Raw genomic sequence first — 15,635 nt, 5'->3', positions numbered from 1 at the left:
CATACAAAACAAACATAAAACTGAAATTGTCCCAAGCACTAAGATGGAGAGGCATCTGGTGCTGAGAATGGGCAGTCAAGCAAAACTGTGGAAATAAGGTTTGAGGTGAGCTCTAAGAAATAAGTAGAAGCTAACTAGACAGCTAAAGAGCAGACAAAGGAAATAGCTTATACCAAGGCCCTGGGGCTAGAGAGAGGTCTAAGTATATGCAAATCAAAGATCAGTGTGGCAGTGGTCAGGGAAGAAGGTGGTATCAATTCTATCCCAGGTCTGCCTGATATCCGATACTCCAGAGCCAGAGTTCCTAACCATTTCAGCCTCTCCCGTAGAGGTCTAGCCCCAGTCACAGAAGCTGAACGTCCACAGCTGACGTGCAGTGAAGAGAAAGCTTTAAAGACATAGGTGGGGTGTTGCGTGCGATTTTCCTAAGGAAGCCTTCCAGGAAACGAATGCAACCTTGAAGACTTGTAGGCACTGGCAGACAGGAGCTAGAAGACCTACCCTAGATCCTTAACACCAAATGTAGGCTTGACGCAGAAGCCTCTCTTCGTATCCCAAAGCGGACAGGTGAGAGAAATGATGTGACAGGAGCAAGCGAACTACAACCCCGCCCCCGCCGTTCCTGCCCCACCACTGCGGCGGCGGGCGCTACGTTCCGGAAGCGGAAATGGACGAGAGGTCAGGGTAGGTTGTTCAAGATGGCGACCCTCAAGGCTCTGATGTCCGTCTGTGGGCGGCTTCTCCGTGGGCTACTAGCGGGCCCGGCAGCGACCAGCTGGTCTCGGCTTCCAGCTCGCGGCTTCAGGGAAGGTGAGTCATGCGTCCCAGCAACCTCCTGAAATTAAGAAGAGCGGCAGAGACTGCTTCCGCCAGCCCCGGTGCGCTCCTTCCTCCCTTTCCTTCGTCCGATTCTGAAACTTTGGAGGTACCGGCTCCCCAGGCGTGCTTAAAAGCCCTTTCCACACCCTGGTGCCTTATCTTGATCTCCTGCCCGTTGTGAGTATCTTCACAAGGCGGAGGAGGACGGAGAGAAAAGCCTGCTTACTTAGCAGGAGCAGACAATAAACCTGTCCTAGGGCTCAGAAAAGTTTTCGGAAAGGGTTTGCATGTTAATTCTTCCTTCCATGTTCTCCGAATCGTAGTCTCTTTTATTAAAGAGTCTCTGGATCACGAAGGAGGGCCATCTGGGTACCCTCCCAGAGCCTCCCTTTCCACTTTCCCTTCTCAAAATGCTGTGATCTGATGGCGGCGTTCTCTGCCCGGGCCGCTAGTCTCCCTGAGAGGGGGAGGCCAAAGTGGAAAGGCCATTGAATAGCTGAGACATAGGCAAATGCAGGATGGTAGTTCAGCTTTTCATTAATCTTAATCTGGGAAAGCGGCCTGATTCGAGCATCAACTGAGAGTTTACTGAATGCCAAGTGCTATGCTTCAAGCTGTGAAGGAATTCTGGAGACAGAAAATACAGCCCTTTTTCTGAAAAGCTTAGGTTCTAATGAGATTATGTATATACACACTCCAATAAATGCAAGTTAGCCTTTTACGTGACGAAGTACAGGGAGACTCAGTTACTGGAAACAGCAAACCCAGTTGGAAGTTTTCATAAAGAGGATGTGTCTTGAGCAGGCTCACAAAAGGATGGAATCTGGCGGAGAGTGAAACGGTCTTTTAGGACATAGCCTTCCTTTGTGTACTCCTGGAAGCAGGAAAGGATGAGTGATGTGCAGAAGAAGAGATGTGGGGTTTTTTGAGGATCTGGCATAGTATTGGGCAGCATATCCTTTAACGAAAGCTGAGAAGTATCCAGTGGAAAAGAGTGATCATTGTTGTCAGAGGGAGCAGAAAAGTCTAAAAAGGGCCTAATGAAGGGGCCATTGGATTTGTCTCAGAAGAGGTCTCTTTGTAGCTTTCAAACAGCAATTTCAATAGAGTGGCAAACAAGGAATCCAGTTTGGAGAAATGAAAGAGATAGTTGATGAAGAGATGGAAATAGCAGGTATGTTTGAAGAATTTAGCCCTTAAGGGAAGTGGAGCATTTGCTAGAAAAAAAAGTCTGGATATTGCCTGATTAACTTATCCATTAGTAGACCCATTAATAAAGACACTAAAGAAATCATGCAGATGATAGAGAGGACTTGGATGTTTCATTTGTTCCCATGCTGCAAAATAGGCATATCTCCATACCATTTTGGGGAGTCTACCAAGTGTCAAACACTATTGGCTACAATTTGCATATTCTTATGAAATTCAAAGTTGAGGCAGATTTTGCTATGCTTCCAGAAAAAAAGGCAAGAGGAATCGTTTTGTTTTGTTTTAACAACAAATATTTGAAGTTAGACTTAAAGAATTTTTTCCTTTGGAGAGTTTGTGAAATGATGGACTGTAAGCCAGGTACAGTGGTACATATTTTTAATCCCAGCACTTTGGGAGGCCAAGGTGGGAGGATCACTTGGGCCCAGAAATTGGAGTCTAACCTGGGCAACGTAGTGAGAACCCCCACCTCTTTAAAAAAGTAAAAAAGGATGGACTGTAAATCAAATGGGTCTCTGAAGTCCTTCATCTAAATGTTAGGTTGAATTAATGTGATTCTACATGAAGGCACTACCATATTCTATATTCTTAAGAATCACCTATCTTCAAAGCTTGTAAATGAAAACATTTTCTTTTGCTAGTCTATGCATTATTTGTAAGGCATAAAGTATTATACATATAGCTAATTTTGACTAGTCTCAGCTGGTATATGTGACACCCAAACAATATTGTACACATAGAATTTAAAGTTGTGGGAAAGAAGCTGGTTCTCTTGCTGAAAATATTCAAGCATCCTACTTTTCAAAGTATCAGATAATAATACATAATTTTAGCTCTTGAGGACTGAGCACCAATTTTCCTGTCTATGAAGACTTTCAGTCTAAAACAGTGATTTTCAACTGGGGGGCAATTTTGTCCCCCAGGAACAATTGGCCATGTCTGCAGACATTTTTGGTTGTCACAACTGGTACTACTGGCATCTGGGGGGTAGAGGCGAGGGATGCTGCTAAACATAATGCACAAGTCAGTTCCCCACAACAAAGAACCATCTGGCCCAAAATGGCAGTCCTGCTGCTGTTGAGAAAGCCTGGTTTAAAGTTTGACCAGAGAGATACACAAAGCCAAAAAAAGATTATTATGGAAAAAGCAAGACTGAAGGAGGACGAAAATAGAAATTGTGACTTACTATGCCTGCTTCAAATACTGTGCTAGGTTTTCCACATACATTTATTCAGTCTTCTCAAAAACACCTTAAAGGTGGATATTAACTGTCCTCATTTTTATAAATGAGGAAATGCCGTTCCAAGGGGTTTAATAGCTTGCCCAGCATCACATGTCTAATAAGTGATGGAGTTGGAAGTAGAGCCAGCCCTCTTCCCTCTCCACCAGTAACATCACCTTGGTATTCCATGGCAGGGCCTCCCTTATTGTTCCCTCCTTCCCTGAAAGCTCTTAGCAGTTAACTTGCCAAAGACCATTTAGTGCCTTTATGGTTGGCACTGCCAGATTTAGCAAAGACTGTGTTGGATCTCATTCCTCCCTTATCACTCTTAGAGCCCTTGTGAAGGAAATGTATTTAAAATAAAAAAACAAACATATTATTATATAAATTAAGACATGATCTGTCAGACACTTAGAGAAAGGTATATTGGAGTGAGTAAAGGCCAAAGGGAATTTGCTTCATCTCTTTCACAGTCAGTTAAGAAGGCCTTCTGGAAGACCTAACATTTCAGACAAGGATATGCCTGGCAGGTTGGGCAGTCCCATATAAAAGCTTTGAGAGAGGAGTGAGTTGGAGTCTTTAAAGAATTCAGGGGACATAGTCCAGAGTAACCTGCTAGTGGGAAGAAATTTTTGTGCAGCAGTAAGACGACTCATTCTGAAGCACAGGGCAGAGGGACATTCCCTCAGGGGTCCAAGGGAAAGAAAGGGGGAGGTGATGAGGGAACCAGAAACTTTAATGGTAGAGTTAAAGATGAACTGGAGGAAGCAGGGCTTGAGGCAGGAAGGTGTTTGCGAAAAGTTGTCAGTGGCCAGAAATGCAAGCACACATCCCAAACATGGCACTCCTCTCCCTGACCCTACATAAGACTATTAGGGCCACTGCCCAGCCATCAGTTACTCCAGTCTTTCCTACTCTGCTTGGGCCCTGGTTTCTACAGATCCTCTCCAAGAGGGACCTTGGTCTCTGGGCACTTCAGCAGTGCCCTGCACGCCTCATCTTTTTTCACGTCCTCTTTTATTAAGCAGTTGAGTCTTTACATAGCTGCAGTTCACTGTGTCTGTTCATGTGGCCATCAAGGTTTTTTGCATTTTCCGTGTTTGTTGTTGTTGTTGTTGTTTAAGAGACAAGGTCTTGCTGTGTTGCCCAGGCTGGCCTCTAACTGCTTAGCTCAGGTGATCCTCCTGAGTAGCTGAGACTATAGGTGTCACCCCGTCTCCTCCTTTTGCATTCACTGCAGTCTCACCACAATGTCATTTGTTCCACACTATTATAATTCAGTTATCTTGGACTCCATCCTAGGCAAGTATTTACTGAAGTACTCAAAGGACCTCTTTACGAGGCATGGACTTTATTATAGTCAAGTTCCCATGCAGAGTTTAGTTCTTTTCCTCCTCTAGGGCAAAGACTGTGGCTCCTATTCTACTGTAATTCACAGTAGGTAGAATGAAGCTGTACAGTCCGTAAGTACCCAGCAAATGTGTTGCCTCATTGGGGACAGATTATTTCATGTGTATGAGAAGTGCTTATCTGGAAAGATTTTGGCCCTTAGTTCTAGTTTAGAAAACTGCTTCATCTCTTCCCTTAGCTTACTTGATACTGCCATATCTCAGAACACAAGGGTGATTCCATCTTTTTCTAAACAAGTTTTCTGTTAGTGCCTAAATCTCTCAGTCTAGCTTTTCTTAGTCACCCCCACTTCTCTTGAATAGGGAGGCAGCCAGGAACAAAATGGATCAGGTTTTGTTTGGTTTTGACACGTTTTTGTATGCACGCTGTAAATCAATACTATTTTGATTCCTATCTCCTCTTTCCAGGGGCTTAAAATCTACTAAGGGCCTCAAGGACCAGGTTCCAACAGGGCCTTCTCCCCCTGCACTAAGACACCACCCTAATCAATGTCAGTTCAATGTGAGTTCTCAGGTCATTCCTTCTGGTTTGACAAATTGTCTCTGTTAGATAAGCATCTGCCTATTGTTTTACCCACTGGCTTCTAGTAAGATGATTCGCTGGCTCACAGTTGCTGTGTGGAGGGGGAGTTTGTGAACAGTGGAGCTTGCCATGGGCTTTGATCTGTTTTCCAGGGGCCAGTGGGATGACTTCAGGATTTGGTACTTTGCCGGGAGTGATGTGTGTTTTGTTAGACTTGTTTACCTCATGGTTAGGACCCAAGTGCCTCCACCAAGCAGGGAACCACATGTTTATCCACTTGTGTTTCAAGGCATTGTTCTTCTGCCGACTCCAGTGGTACCAGAACGTGTCTCTCCTTTTGTTTCCTTTGGGGATTCTTAGAAACTTTCCCCACTACTTGTTGCTCATATTAGGTTGTCTCTCAACTTGGTTTTTGCAAATTTGCAAAGTTGCAGGGTGCCTGGAACCCCTACTGGACTGGGGATGTGCCCTCCTCCTACCTCCCTTCATTTCTCCCCATCCTCCGTTTGTAGGTTGATTCTGCAGATTGACGTATTGCAGTGACCTTCCCTCTGCAGCTGTGCTGGCTTCCAGACTGAGGACCACATTGAGTCTCACCCAAATCCCATTCTTGGGTTGGTCTGTGTTCTGTACAAGTAGATCCGTGTGTGGGGTGACCCATTTTCTTTTACATGGAAAAACCTAGGTTGTCTTTGAATTGATTAGTAACTACAGTGTTCTCTGGAGAAAGCCTCAGGGCTTTTCTAGCCATTGTTGTTCCTTTGTATGTCTGGAGTTGGACACTGAGAGGCTCTCAGGTTGGTTGTTTTGGAGCAGTGAGTCTTTATGAATGGGTTGCCCAGAAGACAAATGAGGGACAATTCCAAGCAGTCTGTGTCCAATTAGGTGTTGGTCACAGAGCTCAGTGATCACAGATGCTGCCATGGGCCTCTGGTTGGGTTACAATTGCCTTTTTCCTTAGATGGTCCCTTCTCTTTTTATTGGTGTTTGTTTCTTTGAGATGGGGTCTCACTCTGTCCCTCAGGCTGGAATGCAGTGGCATGATCATGGCTTGCTGCAGCCTCAACCTCCTGGGCTCAAGCAGTCCTCCCACATCACCTTCCCAAGTAGCTGGGATTACAAGTGCATGCCACCACGCCTGGCTAATTTTAGTGATTTTTGTAGGATTTTGCCACATTGCGCAGGCTGGTCTCTTAACTCCTGAGCTCAAGTATTTCTTCCCGCCTCAGCCTCCCAAAGTGCTGGGATTACAGGCGTGAGCCACTGTACCCGGTCTGGCTTCTATCTTTCTAAAGAAACTGTGTCAACACGGGAGTATCTCCAAGAACTATTTGATTATATTAGCTGAATGTGGGCTATTGGCTCATTCTGCATCTTGGTTAGGTAAGATAGGAAATGTATTCAGCCTGACAGACATGTGCAACTGATTGTCTTGCCTTCAGATTCTCTTCTGACTGCCTCACCTAAATAGGCAAAGCACTGAGGGTGTCCCTTTCTGTTTGGAATGGCAATACTTGAAATTCTTCTTGGACCCAGTATCTTCATGCTCCTTATTCCTACCTCGTCCATCAACACTCTCCAGTATAGATAATAAAATGCAACCCTGCAGGGAGAAGAGGATTTCACTCAAGACTCCCAGGATGTGTTCTAGGAGTGAACTTGTCTTTTTTCTCATTCACTGGGGTGCCACTGGAATAGTGTTAGTTCAGTGCTATATCTTACATTGTAAACTCTTCAGAGCAGAAACCATTCTTATCTGATTCTCTTTGTGCAGAAACACACACCGCCTGCGTACTTTTGAAGGTCTTTTAGATACCACTACCCCACCCTCTTTTATTGCTAGCCACTGTAGGACAGGATCTGACCAATTCCTTTGGATAGAACCAAGATAAATCTTTGCATAGAAAGGCAAAAACAGTGCGGAACTCCTTAATCCCATACCAGAGAGGTGATGCTACCTGGGCATCCTGGGCTTGCCCCCACCCCGCCTCAAGGGCATAGAGCCTTGGCACTAGTGGGGTGAACCCTGCATGCTTTCTGTTCCAGGTGGAGACCATGAGAGAGTACAGATGGAAGGCTGCTTTTTTCCAGATGTGTAGAATTTGAGCTGTTATTTGAAACTCTCTGTTCCTTATTAAATGGCTGACCTAATTTTTCCCCCTTTATCTCCGTAGTGGTGGAGATCCAAGAAGGGAAGACAACTATAGTAAGTATCGTTGAGTTGGCCATGTATAACCTCTTTAACTCTTGGAGCTGCCTGGCCGCTCCTCTGAGGGAGGGAGGGGCCCAAACTGGACGCCCAGCTCCAGGATCAGCTCCCTCGCCGCTCCTCTGAGGGAGGGAGGGGCCCAAACTGGACGTCCAGCTCCAGGATCAGCTCCCTCAGTGACCATAAATCCCACAGCCTACTATTTTTCAAGCTGTGTGCTATAGTGTGGTTAATCAGGAACAGTTGCTGTGCCTGGGCTGAGGTATCTGCTATTTGATTAAAGTGGCCTTTTGTGTAGCAAGGTCTCAGAAGCCTTTGCTGATAAGCTCTTTGGCGGGTGTTGAATCAGTTTCCCAAAGGGGAAACTAAGGCATTGTTGCACGCCTAGAGAGCCAGAGTAAGTTGACCCAGAGCCAAGAGCCTGGACCTTAGTTCCTTTCTTTTCTGCCTAGAATGGCTAAACTGCTCCTTAAATGATGCATTTAAAAAGTGACATTCTCCCGGCCCTGGCCTCACTAGCTGGCGCCCTGGCTTGTCTGTTGGTAAGAAAGTTGGAACAATACTTCATCTACCCACTCCCCCGTTTCCCTCCCTGGGCCCATCCCACCTCCCTTCCTTGGGGAGTCATGGGGCCTAGATTATCCTATAATCCTTAAAAGACGACAACGCTGTTTTCACATGGCCTTCTATGCCTCCAAGAAATCCTCAGTCACTGCACAGAGCTCCCAGAGGCCTCTGTAACTTCCATGTCAACCAGAGATTTAACCCTTTAGGTAGCCAGCCAAGCTCAATCCTCCCCAAGGCAGTCTTATTCCCAGGACAAGTCCATTGGGTCTCCCCCTAGAATGCTCCCTCTGCCTTTCCACTACTTAGCCTCAAAACAGTTCTTTTGAGGGGACCCCCCCAATCCCCTTAGGGTACCTTTTAGGCTCCTTGATTCAAAGCCAAAACAAGCATTCACTCTATCAACTCCATGCTGGAGGAGAGAAATACATCTGACTTTTGAGTATAAAGAGCGTTTTTCATGTGGGGCATGAGTCTGCTGTTTGTAGAATAGATGCGGAGGCATTGTGGCCTATGAGAGCCCTCAGGGGAGGGAAGAGCCCATCCATGCCTTTAGCGGCATGGCCATGGCTGACTGGATATTATTCTCTCCCCTATGAAATAAGATCAGACACCTACCTCACTAGATTCTGGAGGTTAAGTGAACTAATATATGTGAACCATTCTTAGCACTGAGCCACACATACAATGGGGAGTCAATAAATGTTAGCTCTCCCCACCCCCTAACCCCCAACCCACTGCAACCTGCCTCCCAAGGCCTACCATGTACTTGCGAATTTTCTCTAACATCTCAGTTCCTGGTATAGTTGTGATTGCCATGGCAGAAGGAGGGTAGCAGTGCCCTGCACAGCCAAGTAGTACTTCCAGCCCCTTTCCCCTGTGCCACTTCTCCCCCAGGAGGCAGTGTTGCTTCCCTCCCAAAGCCTCTCAGACCCGTCCCAGCCTCACTCTCATAACCCACAGCCTCAGTCAGCCAGGCTTTCTAAACTCCCCTCTTGCAATTGGAGCTAATTCCCAGGTCGTTGGTTTATTGCGCTTAGTAATTCCAAGGCTGTATCACAGGATACGGCAGCGATAGGGAGGTCATTTCACACTTGGCCTCAGCAGCGTTTAAAAGGTGGCATCCAAAATGATAAAAGCAAGGAGCATGACAGAGAAATGTATCCTCCCATCTGTATCGTGTTCGTTTTTTCTTTCTTTTGTAAAGAGAGAACGAGTGCACGCATATCTGCTTATATGGCACAGCCCGGGTTTTTTCAGCCTTGCTATTCCTGGCATTTGGGGCCGAGTAATTCTTTGTTGTGAGGGCTGTCCTGTGCAATGGAGGATGGTTAGAACATCCCTGCTAGATGCAGTAGCACTCCCTCCCCCAGTCGTGACAATTAAAAATGTCTCCAGACATTGCCAGATGTCCCCTGGGGAGCAAAATCACCTCTGGTTGAGACCCATTGGCATAGCCTTAGCTCTGTAAGATAAAGCTGGGAACTGCAGTTTCCCGCTAGGAGGACATGTGGGATGGGAGGGAGGCTTTCTTTGGACTCTATATCCCTGTGCCACTTAAAACTTTTTACCATGTGCATGTATTACTTTCCCCCAAAAGCCAAGGAGGGGAAAAAGTATAGTGTTCTGGTGCCTTTGTTTTTTCTTTTGAGGAAGGAAAGGTAGCATTCAATTGATAGAGCAAACCCCTCTCTCCCTCTTGACACTGGTATTAAGTTCAGATGGTTTCCATTACCCCTGTAGGCCACCAAACCACATCCCTGTAGCTATCTCAAGGCCTAGCATACAGCAGCTACAGAATAAACACCACAGTTCAGGCAGAGAAACCTCTTAGCTACTCCCACAAGAACCCCCAAGGTAAACTTTCACCAGCATTCCCATCATTTTGGGGTTTGTGCAAAGATAATGTGGCTCCACGCAGGCCCTGTCTCTCACACTGGCTCACTTTCTCTGTCTCCTAGATTGAAGGCCGTATCACAGCGACTCCCAAGGAGAGTCCAAATCCTCCTAACCCCTCTGGCCAGTGCCCCATCTGCCGTTGGAACCTGAAGCACAAGTATAACTATGACGTGAGTCTGGGTACAGAGACACTCAGTTCTGTGTGTCATGAAGTTCTCAGATTCCCTGGTTAACTGGAGCAGCATGTCCCCGCTGTAGCTACTGCTGCATTTCATGGAACCACCAGAGATGGGAGCATTTTGTCCAGTTGTTCTCAACCCTGGCTGCACATTAGAATCACCTGGGGAGCTTTAAAAAATAATGATGCATGGGCTCCACCAGGTCCTCCCAAGCCACTTCATAGATGTGGTCCCATTCACCGCAGCTCTCCCTCTGAAGAAGACCCATCACCATCTTCGGTAGCCTAGGAGACTGAGGTCACAGTGTGGAATCAGCCTCAGGGGGTGGGGCCTGAGCATTTTTTCAGTGCTCTCCCGTGGTTCTAATGTGCAACCAGGGTTGAGAGCCACTGATTGAGTTTGTGGTCTGGTTGTGCCTCAGACCACTAGGGCCCTTAACTCAGCTCGCAGGGGTTGTACTCTTGTGGGATGGAATCATGATCTGGGTTTGGCTTTCCTCTTTTATGATGAGGGTGTATTTGAACAGGCTCTTGGTTCTCACTGTGATCTGGGAACACATTACCTTGTCGTTCTGTATTGGAGCTATAAAGATACCTGATTGCTCAAGCTCTTCTAGTGCAGTCGTTTCCAGGGAAAAAAGACAGTAGTGAATAATAACAACAGCTAACATTGAGTGCATACTCTGTCAGGCACTGAGTATTTACCTGTTTTAATTCACTTAGTTTTCACAATAACCCTATGAAGTAGGTACTAGTTTTATCCTCATTTTACAGATGAGGAAATTTGAGACATGGAGACGTTTGTGAACTTGCCTCAGATCCCCCAGCCAGTATCAGAGCTGGGATACATACTCCAGGGACGAAAGCCCAGGCAGATCCCATGCTCCTAATGACCACACTACCTCCTCCCCAGAGATGGGGAGGGCGTGGGACTAAGGACACAGCCCTGGAGAAATCCTTACTTGTTCTTCAGAGCTCTCACAGGTGACATGAAACACCCTATTTTTGGGTTTCAGGTGATTCAGGCTCTGGGCCAGTTTGACCTGCAGGTTGTCCCTGTGCCCCTTTGTGGAATAGGATGACTAAAGGCAGAGATCCTGGTCAGGTGATAAGAGCAGGAGAAGCCACATGCCCATGGGATCTGAACAGAGTGACCCAACTAATCTCGTGGGCTGGAAGCCTTGGCTTGAGGCCACCCTGAGGGGTGGGGGGGTTCTTTCTGTCCTGGGGCCCTTCTCCTGATGGCCGCCTGGAGTAACAGAAAGCAAGCACACAGGCAAGGGGCAGTGTTCCCAGCCGCTCACCATGCGGAAGTTAGTGGGGTTGTGGGCATCCTTGGAACCTCAGCTGCTGATAGAAAAGCAAACCCCACACCCGCCCAACCACTGTAGGGCACTCTTCCTACCAGCCTTTTCCAGGAAACATACTTGGCTCTCTCCAGCAGAAGAAATCTAATCCCGTCTGAGGTAAAGGCTAAAGTTGTTTTTCCTCTTACCCCTTTCCACTCAGAGCACCATTATCCTGAGCTGCACAAAGCTGTTAGCTTGCTTGGCAGCCTAGGGTGGAGGGCTGGGGCCTCCAGCCCAGTTGATTAACCCTGGATTAATCCAATCCAAGTTATTTTCATCAGATTCTGAAAAGTACAGGGGTGGGAATTGAAGGCCTGGGTCCCTCAGGAACTGTCCAGTGATTACAACAAATCTGCAGTTATGCAGCAAGGCGCCTGCCAGGGCAGCAAGTTGGTTTGTGGAACTTGACTGCTAAGATTGGCGTGCCAGGCCCTTGCAGGGAGGGGAATGGTGAGTTTTCTTTAACCCCTTAAGCCATTCTATGACAGCGGGGTCTTGCTATGTTGCTCAGGCTGGTCTCGAACTCCTGGGCTCAAGCAGTCTGGGAATTGTAACATTTTGGACCTGGCAGGGAGGTGGTCCCTTGTCTTGATTCTGGCTCTGCTTATCTATTCCTTTGACCTGTCCCAGGCAGCCTGGTGGGCATGTGATGGTCCGAAGGAAGCCCAAGAATCCACTCAGATCTGGTCACAGGGGGCCTAGATCATGTGAGATTAAACTTCACAACCCTGGTTCCTTCCTCCTTGGCTTTTATGCCTTCCTCGCACTTCAGAGGGAATGGCAGGAGGTGGAGGGGCTGTTTGCATATACTCTGGCTTGTGGTATATAGACTTCGAGGTCTAAAATGTTACAGGTTTTTCCTCTTGTGTGGAAACATATGGCATGTCTCCTAACCCTATCTGAGCAGACATTTTGTCCAAGAAAGATGCTTCAGGTACATAAAAGATTGGTGACCCTTCTTGAAGAGTTTCTGTTCTCTAACCTAGTCTATCAGAAGATGATCTCACGAGGCTGGGTGTAGGGGCGCACACCTGCAATCCCAGAACTCTGGGAGGCTGAGGCGGGCAGATTGCTTGAGCCCAGGAGTTCAAGACCAACCTGGGCAACACAGCGAGACCCCATCTCTACAAAAATTAGCCAGGCGTGGTGGCACGCACCTATAGTCCCAGCTACTCAGGAGGCTGAGGTGGGAGGATCACTTGAGCAAGAGATTGGGAGGCAGAGATTGCAGTGACCCAAGATTGCGCCACTGCACTCCAGCCTGGGCAACAGAGTGAGCCCTTGCCTCACAAAAAAAAAAATCTCATAGAGAAGCTGGGAGCTCTTGGGGTTGATAATGGGGTACAGAAAATCTTACTAAGTTGGGATGAACCTTTGTTGGGTGAAGGTAGCAGACCCATGTGCAAAGCTCTGTGTGGAGGAAGTGATCTCAGCTAGGTTCCCAGGAGATATCAGCCTCCCCTGTAGACCATGAAGCCCTAGCTTCCCGGCATCAAAAGCAAGCCCAGCTGACCCTCATGCCCTATTTTCGGTTTCCACTAGGATGTTCTGCTGCTTAGCCAGTTCATCCGGCCTCATGGAGGCATGCTGCCCCGAAAGATCACAGGCCTATGCCAGGAAGAACACCGCAAGATCGAGGAGTGTGTGAAGATGGCCCACCGAGCAGGTAGAAGGCCCTGGGGACCAAGAGGGGCAGAGGGCTGCAGGCACTCTTCTCCCCACCCAGCTGCCCCATGTTTCAGCCCCTCCTGGAAGAAAAGTGGATATCCAGAGTGTTAATTATACTCACCACCCAATGCCAACCTTCCCGCTCCCTTGGGCTTTCCCTCTGGCCCCCTCAGAGCTGCAGAGGGAGCTGCAAAGACTATCCCCTCTTCCCCCCCGACTCAGGTCTATTACCAAATCACAGGCCTCGGCTTCCTGAAGGAGTTGTTCCGAAGAGCAAACCCCAACTCAACCGGTAAGCAAGCCTGGGTGTGAACAACCTGAGCGTTCTGCGCTCAGGAAAACTAGGGTGCACCTTGGCTGTCTGTTCCATTCCCTGCCAGCTTAAGCATCCACCCCCATCAGTCCACCCCTGCTGCAGTCTTCGCTTCTTCCGTTGCATTCTTTGCCAACCCCAGCCTCTTTCCTCCCCTGTAGGGCCCTTAGCAAAGGCGCAAGGAGGGTAGAGGCCTGCTGATTGGGCATTAGAATGTGCTAATCCCCCGTTTATGACATCACACTGGGTGGCTATGGGGATGTCAGTACTACAAATTTTCAGTATCCTAGCTCTCTCCAGCGCTGGGGTTATTAGAGGACAGAAGGCCTTAGAAATGGGAGGGCCTCCTGGGTTAGTGCCACTGAATACAGCTGTGCAGGTCGCACACTGGACAACTTCAGGGCAACATCCATGTAGACTAGGTCACAAATAGTGCTCCCCAGAGTTGTAGTTAACAACCTACACAGCGCCATGTGGCAGCCTAGGAGGCCCTGAGTTCATACAGAAGGAGAGGATGGCCTGCAGCCCTTGGAATCACTTTGTCTGCCTTCTAGTCTAAGCAGGACCCTGTAGAGTGGAAGCAGATTCTTGTCTAACATTCAAGCAGCTGTCCCATTGCAAGTTCCCTTCTTCCCTCCTCTCTGGCATCAGCACACTCACATAGTCTTAGATCTCTAGTATCCCCTTGTTGAGAGTAGAGCCAGGTCTGTAGAATTGATTTGAGGGGGTTCTTCTCCCTACCAATGGCCCTTTCCTCCTGTCCAGCTGGTGGTTCCCAGACTGGAATGAACATATTAGGTTGGTGCAGAAGTAATTGCAGTTTTTGTCCTTTTTTAATAGAATTGCTCTCTGTAAGGTATCAAAGATGACTGATGCAAAGCAAACACCTCAGCCGCCAGCAGACCTCCTAGGCTGATCCCCACCAGAACTCAGGCATGGAGGGTAGGGGGCTGCAGGGCGTGTGGGATGTGGGAATGCGGGGCTTCTTCCTGGTACCCTGCCTCTCTGTCCCTGGGGGCTAAGTCAGAGCTGGACCTTTACCAACACCATGCCAGCACCCTGGCTGTGTGCCCATCTCTACCTGTGCCCCCCACATTGCTAGCTCAGCCATCTGCCAGCAGCTCTTGGGGAGCAGGACATGCTAACCTCTTCCTATGTCCCCTAACTATGCTATGGACCATTTGGGGGTTGAGCCCACCCCCTCTGGCTTTTTAAGAGACAGCAGCAGGCCTGAGGACACAATCCATCCTGCCTCAGGCCTTTGAAGCTAGGCCAGGCGCCCTCCCATACATCCGGCATCCTTTAACGTGACACAGGATTGATGATGTGTGGGGGCTAGTCGGTTGCAAAAGGCCACGCTGAGCGGGAGGGGGAGTTCAGGCTACGAAGGAAATGGATTCCCTTGCAGTGGAGTCTCATTTAATGCTGCCATGCATGGGCCCAGGCTCTGCTGGGGCCTGGCGGAGCCAGGCTTTGTCTGCTGCTGTGTCGCTTCTCCTGCTGCCCCTTCAGGAGAGGTAGGAAGGGGCTGGTTTAGGAAAGAGACTTGGTTCTTGCTAGAGCTGGGGTGTTCCCAAAGAGCTGGCTGGAGGCCACCCGGCCCACCCCCTGCCAGCTGGCCGCTCCATGTGGTGCAGGCATCAGGCCCAAGGCCAGCTAAAGCCCAGCTTCCCTCTCCAAGGCATGGGAGAAAGAACAGCTTTAGGGCAGTAGCTCTGGAGAACCTTTCCAGCTTTTCCTCTACATCCCCAAATCTCAATGAGCACCCTTCTGGAGAGCCTGCTTCCATACCCCATCTCTTCATGTACCCCTCTGAAGCCTGGGAGAGGCCAGCAAAGGGGCCATCCCTGGTCCCCTCCCTTTACCTTACTCTTCTGTCACCTAGCACCACCGACCATAGAAAAAGCAGTCCCCTCACACCTGTAATCCCAGCACTTTGGGAGGCCGAGGCGGGTGGATCACTTGAGGTCAGGAGTTCAAGACCAGCCTGGCCAACATGAGGAAACCACGTCTCTACTAAAAATACAAAAATTAGCCACGCGTTGTAGCGGGCGCCTGTAATCCAAGCTACTCCAGAGGCTGAGGCAGGAGAATTGCTTAAACCCAGGAGGCGGAAGTTGCAGTGAGCCGAGATCGCGCCACTGCACTCCAGCTTGGGCAACAGAGCAAGACTTCGCCTCAAAAAAAAAAAAAAAAGCAGTCCCTATAACTAGCCTCCTTCACAGTCATCGCCCTGGCTGGGGCAGTGACAATTCCAGGAGACACACGGAAGG

At 48.4% G+C, this 15,635-nt stretch overlaps 1 protein-coding gene across 3 annotated transcripts in view; it reads left to right on the top strand.

The window, feature by feature from the left end:
- Window positions 1-222: 222 nt before the first annotated feature.
- MRPS18A (mitochondrial ribosomal protein S18A) overlaps window positions 223-15,635 on the top strand; it is an 18,078-nt gene continuing 2,665 nt past the window's right edge. The window contains exons 1-6 of one of the 3 annotated variants that reach the window (XM_055389724.2): window positions 655-810; window positions 7,357-7,388; window positions 9,917-10,024; window positions 12,924-13,047; window positions 13,272-13,341; window positions 14,203-14,312. In XM_055389724.2, the coding sequence (XP_055245699.1) occupies window positions 699-810; window positions 7,357-7,388; window positions 9,917-10,024; window positions 12,924-13,047; window positions 13,272-13,341; window positions 14,203-14,278 (522 nt within the window). In that variant the 5' untranslated portion in view covers window positions 655-698 and the 3' untranslated portion in view covers window positions 14,279-14,312. Of the gene's footprint in view, window positions 811-7,356; window positions 7,389-9,916; window positions 10,025-12,923; window positions 13,048-13,271; window positions 13,342-14,202; window positions 14,313-15,635 lie in introns of those variants that run through there. The other 2 variants (XM_004044083.3, XM_055389725.2) reach the window with 2 other exon arrangements.

This window comes from Gorilla gorilla, chromosome 5 (assembly GCF_029281585.2).
Source record: "Gorilla gorilla gorilla isolate KB3781 chromosome 5, NHGRI_mGorGor1-v2.1_pri, whole genome shotgun sequence".
Taxonomy (NCBI): domain Eukaryota; kingdom Metazoa; phylum Chordata; class Mammalia; order Primates; family Hominidae; genus Gorilla; species Gorilla gorilla.
This window is presented reverse-complemented; position numbering and strand designations above follow the sequence as displayed.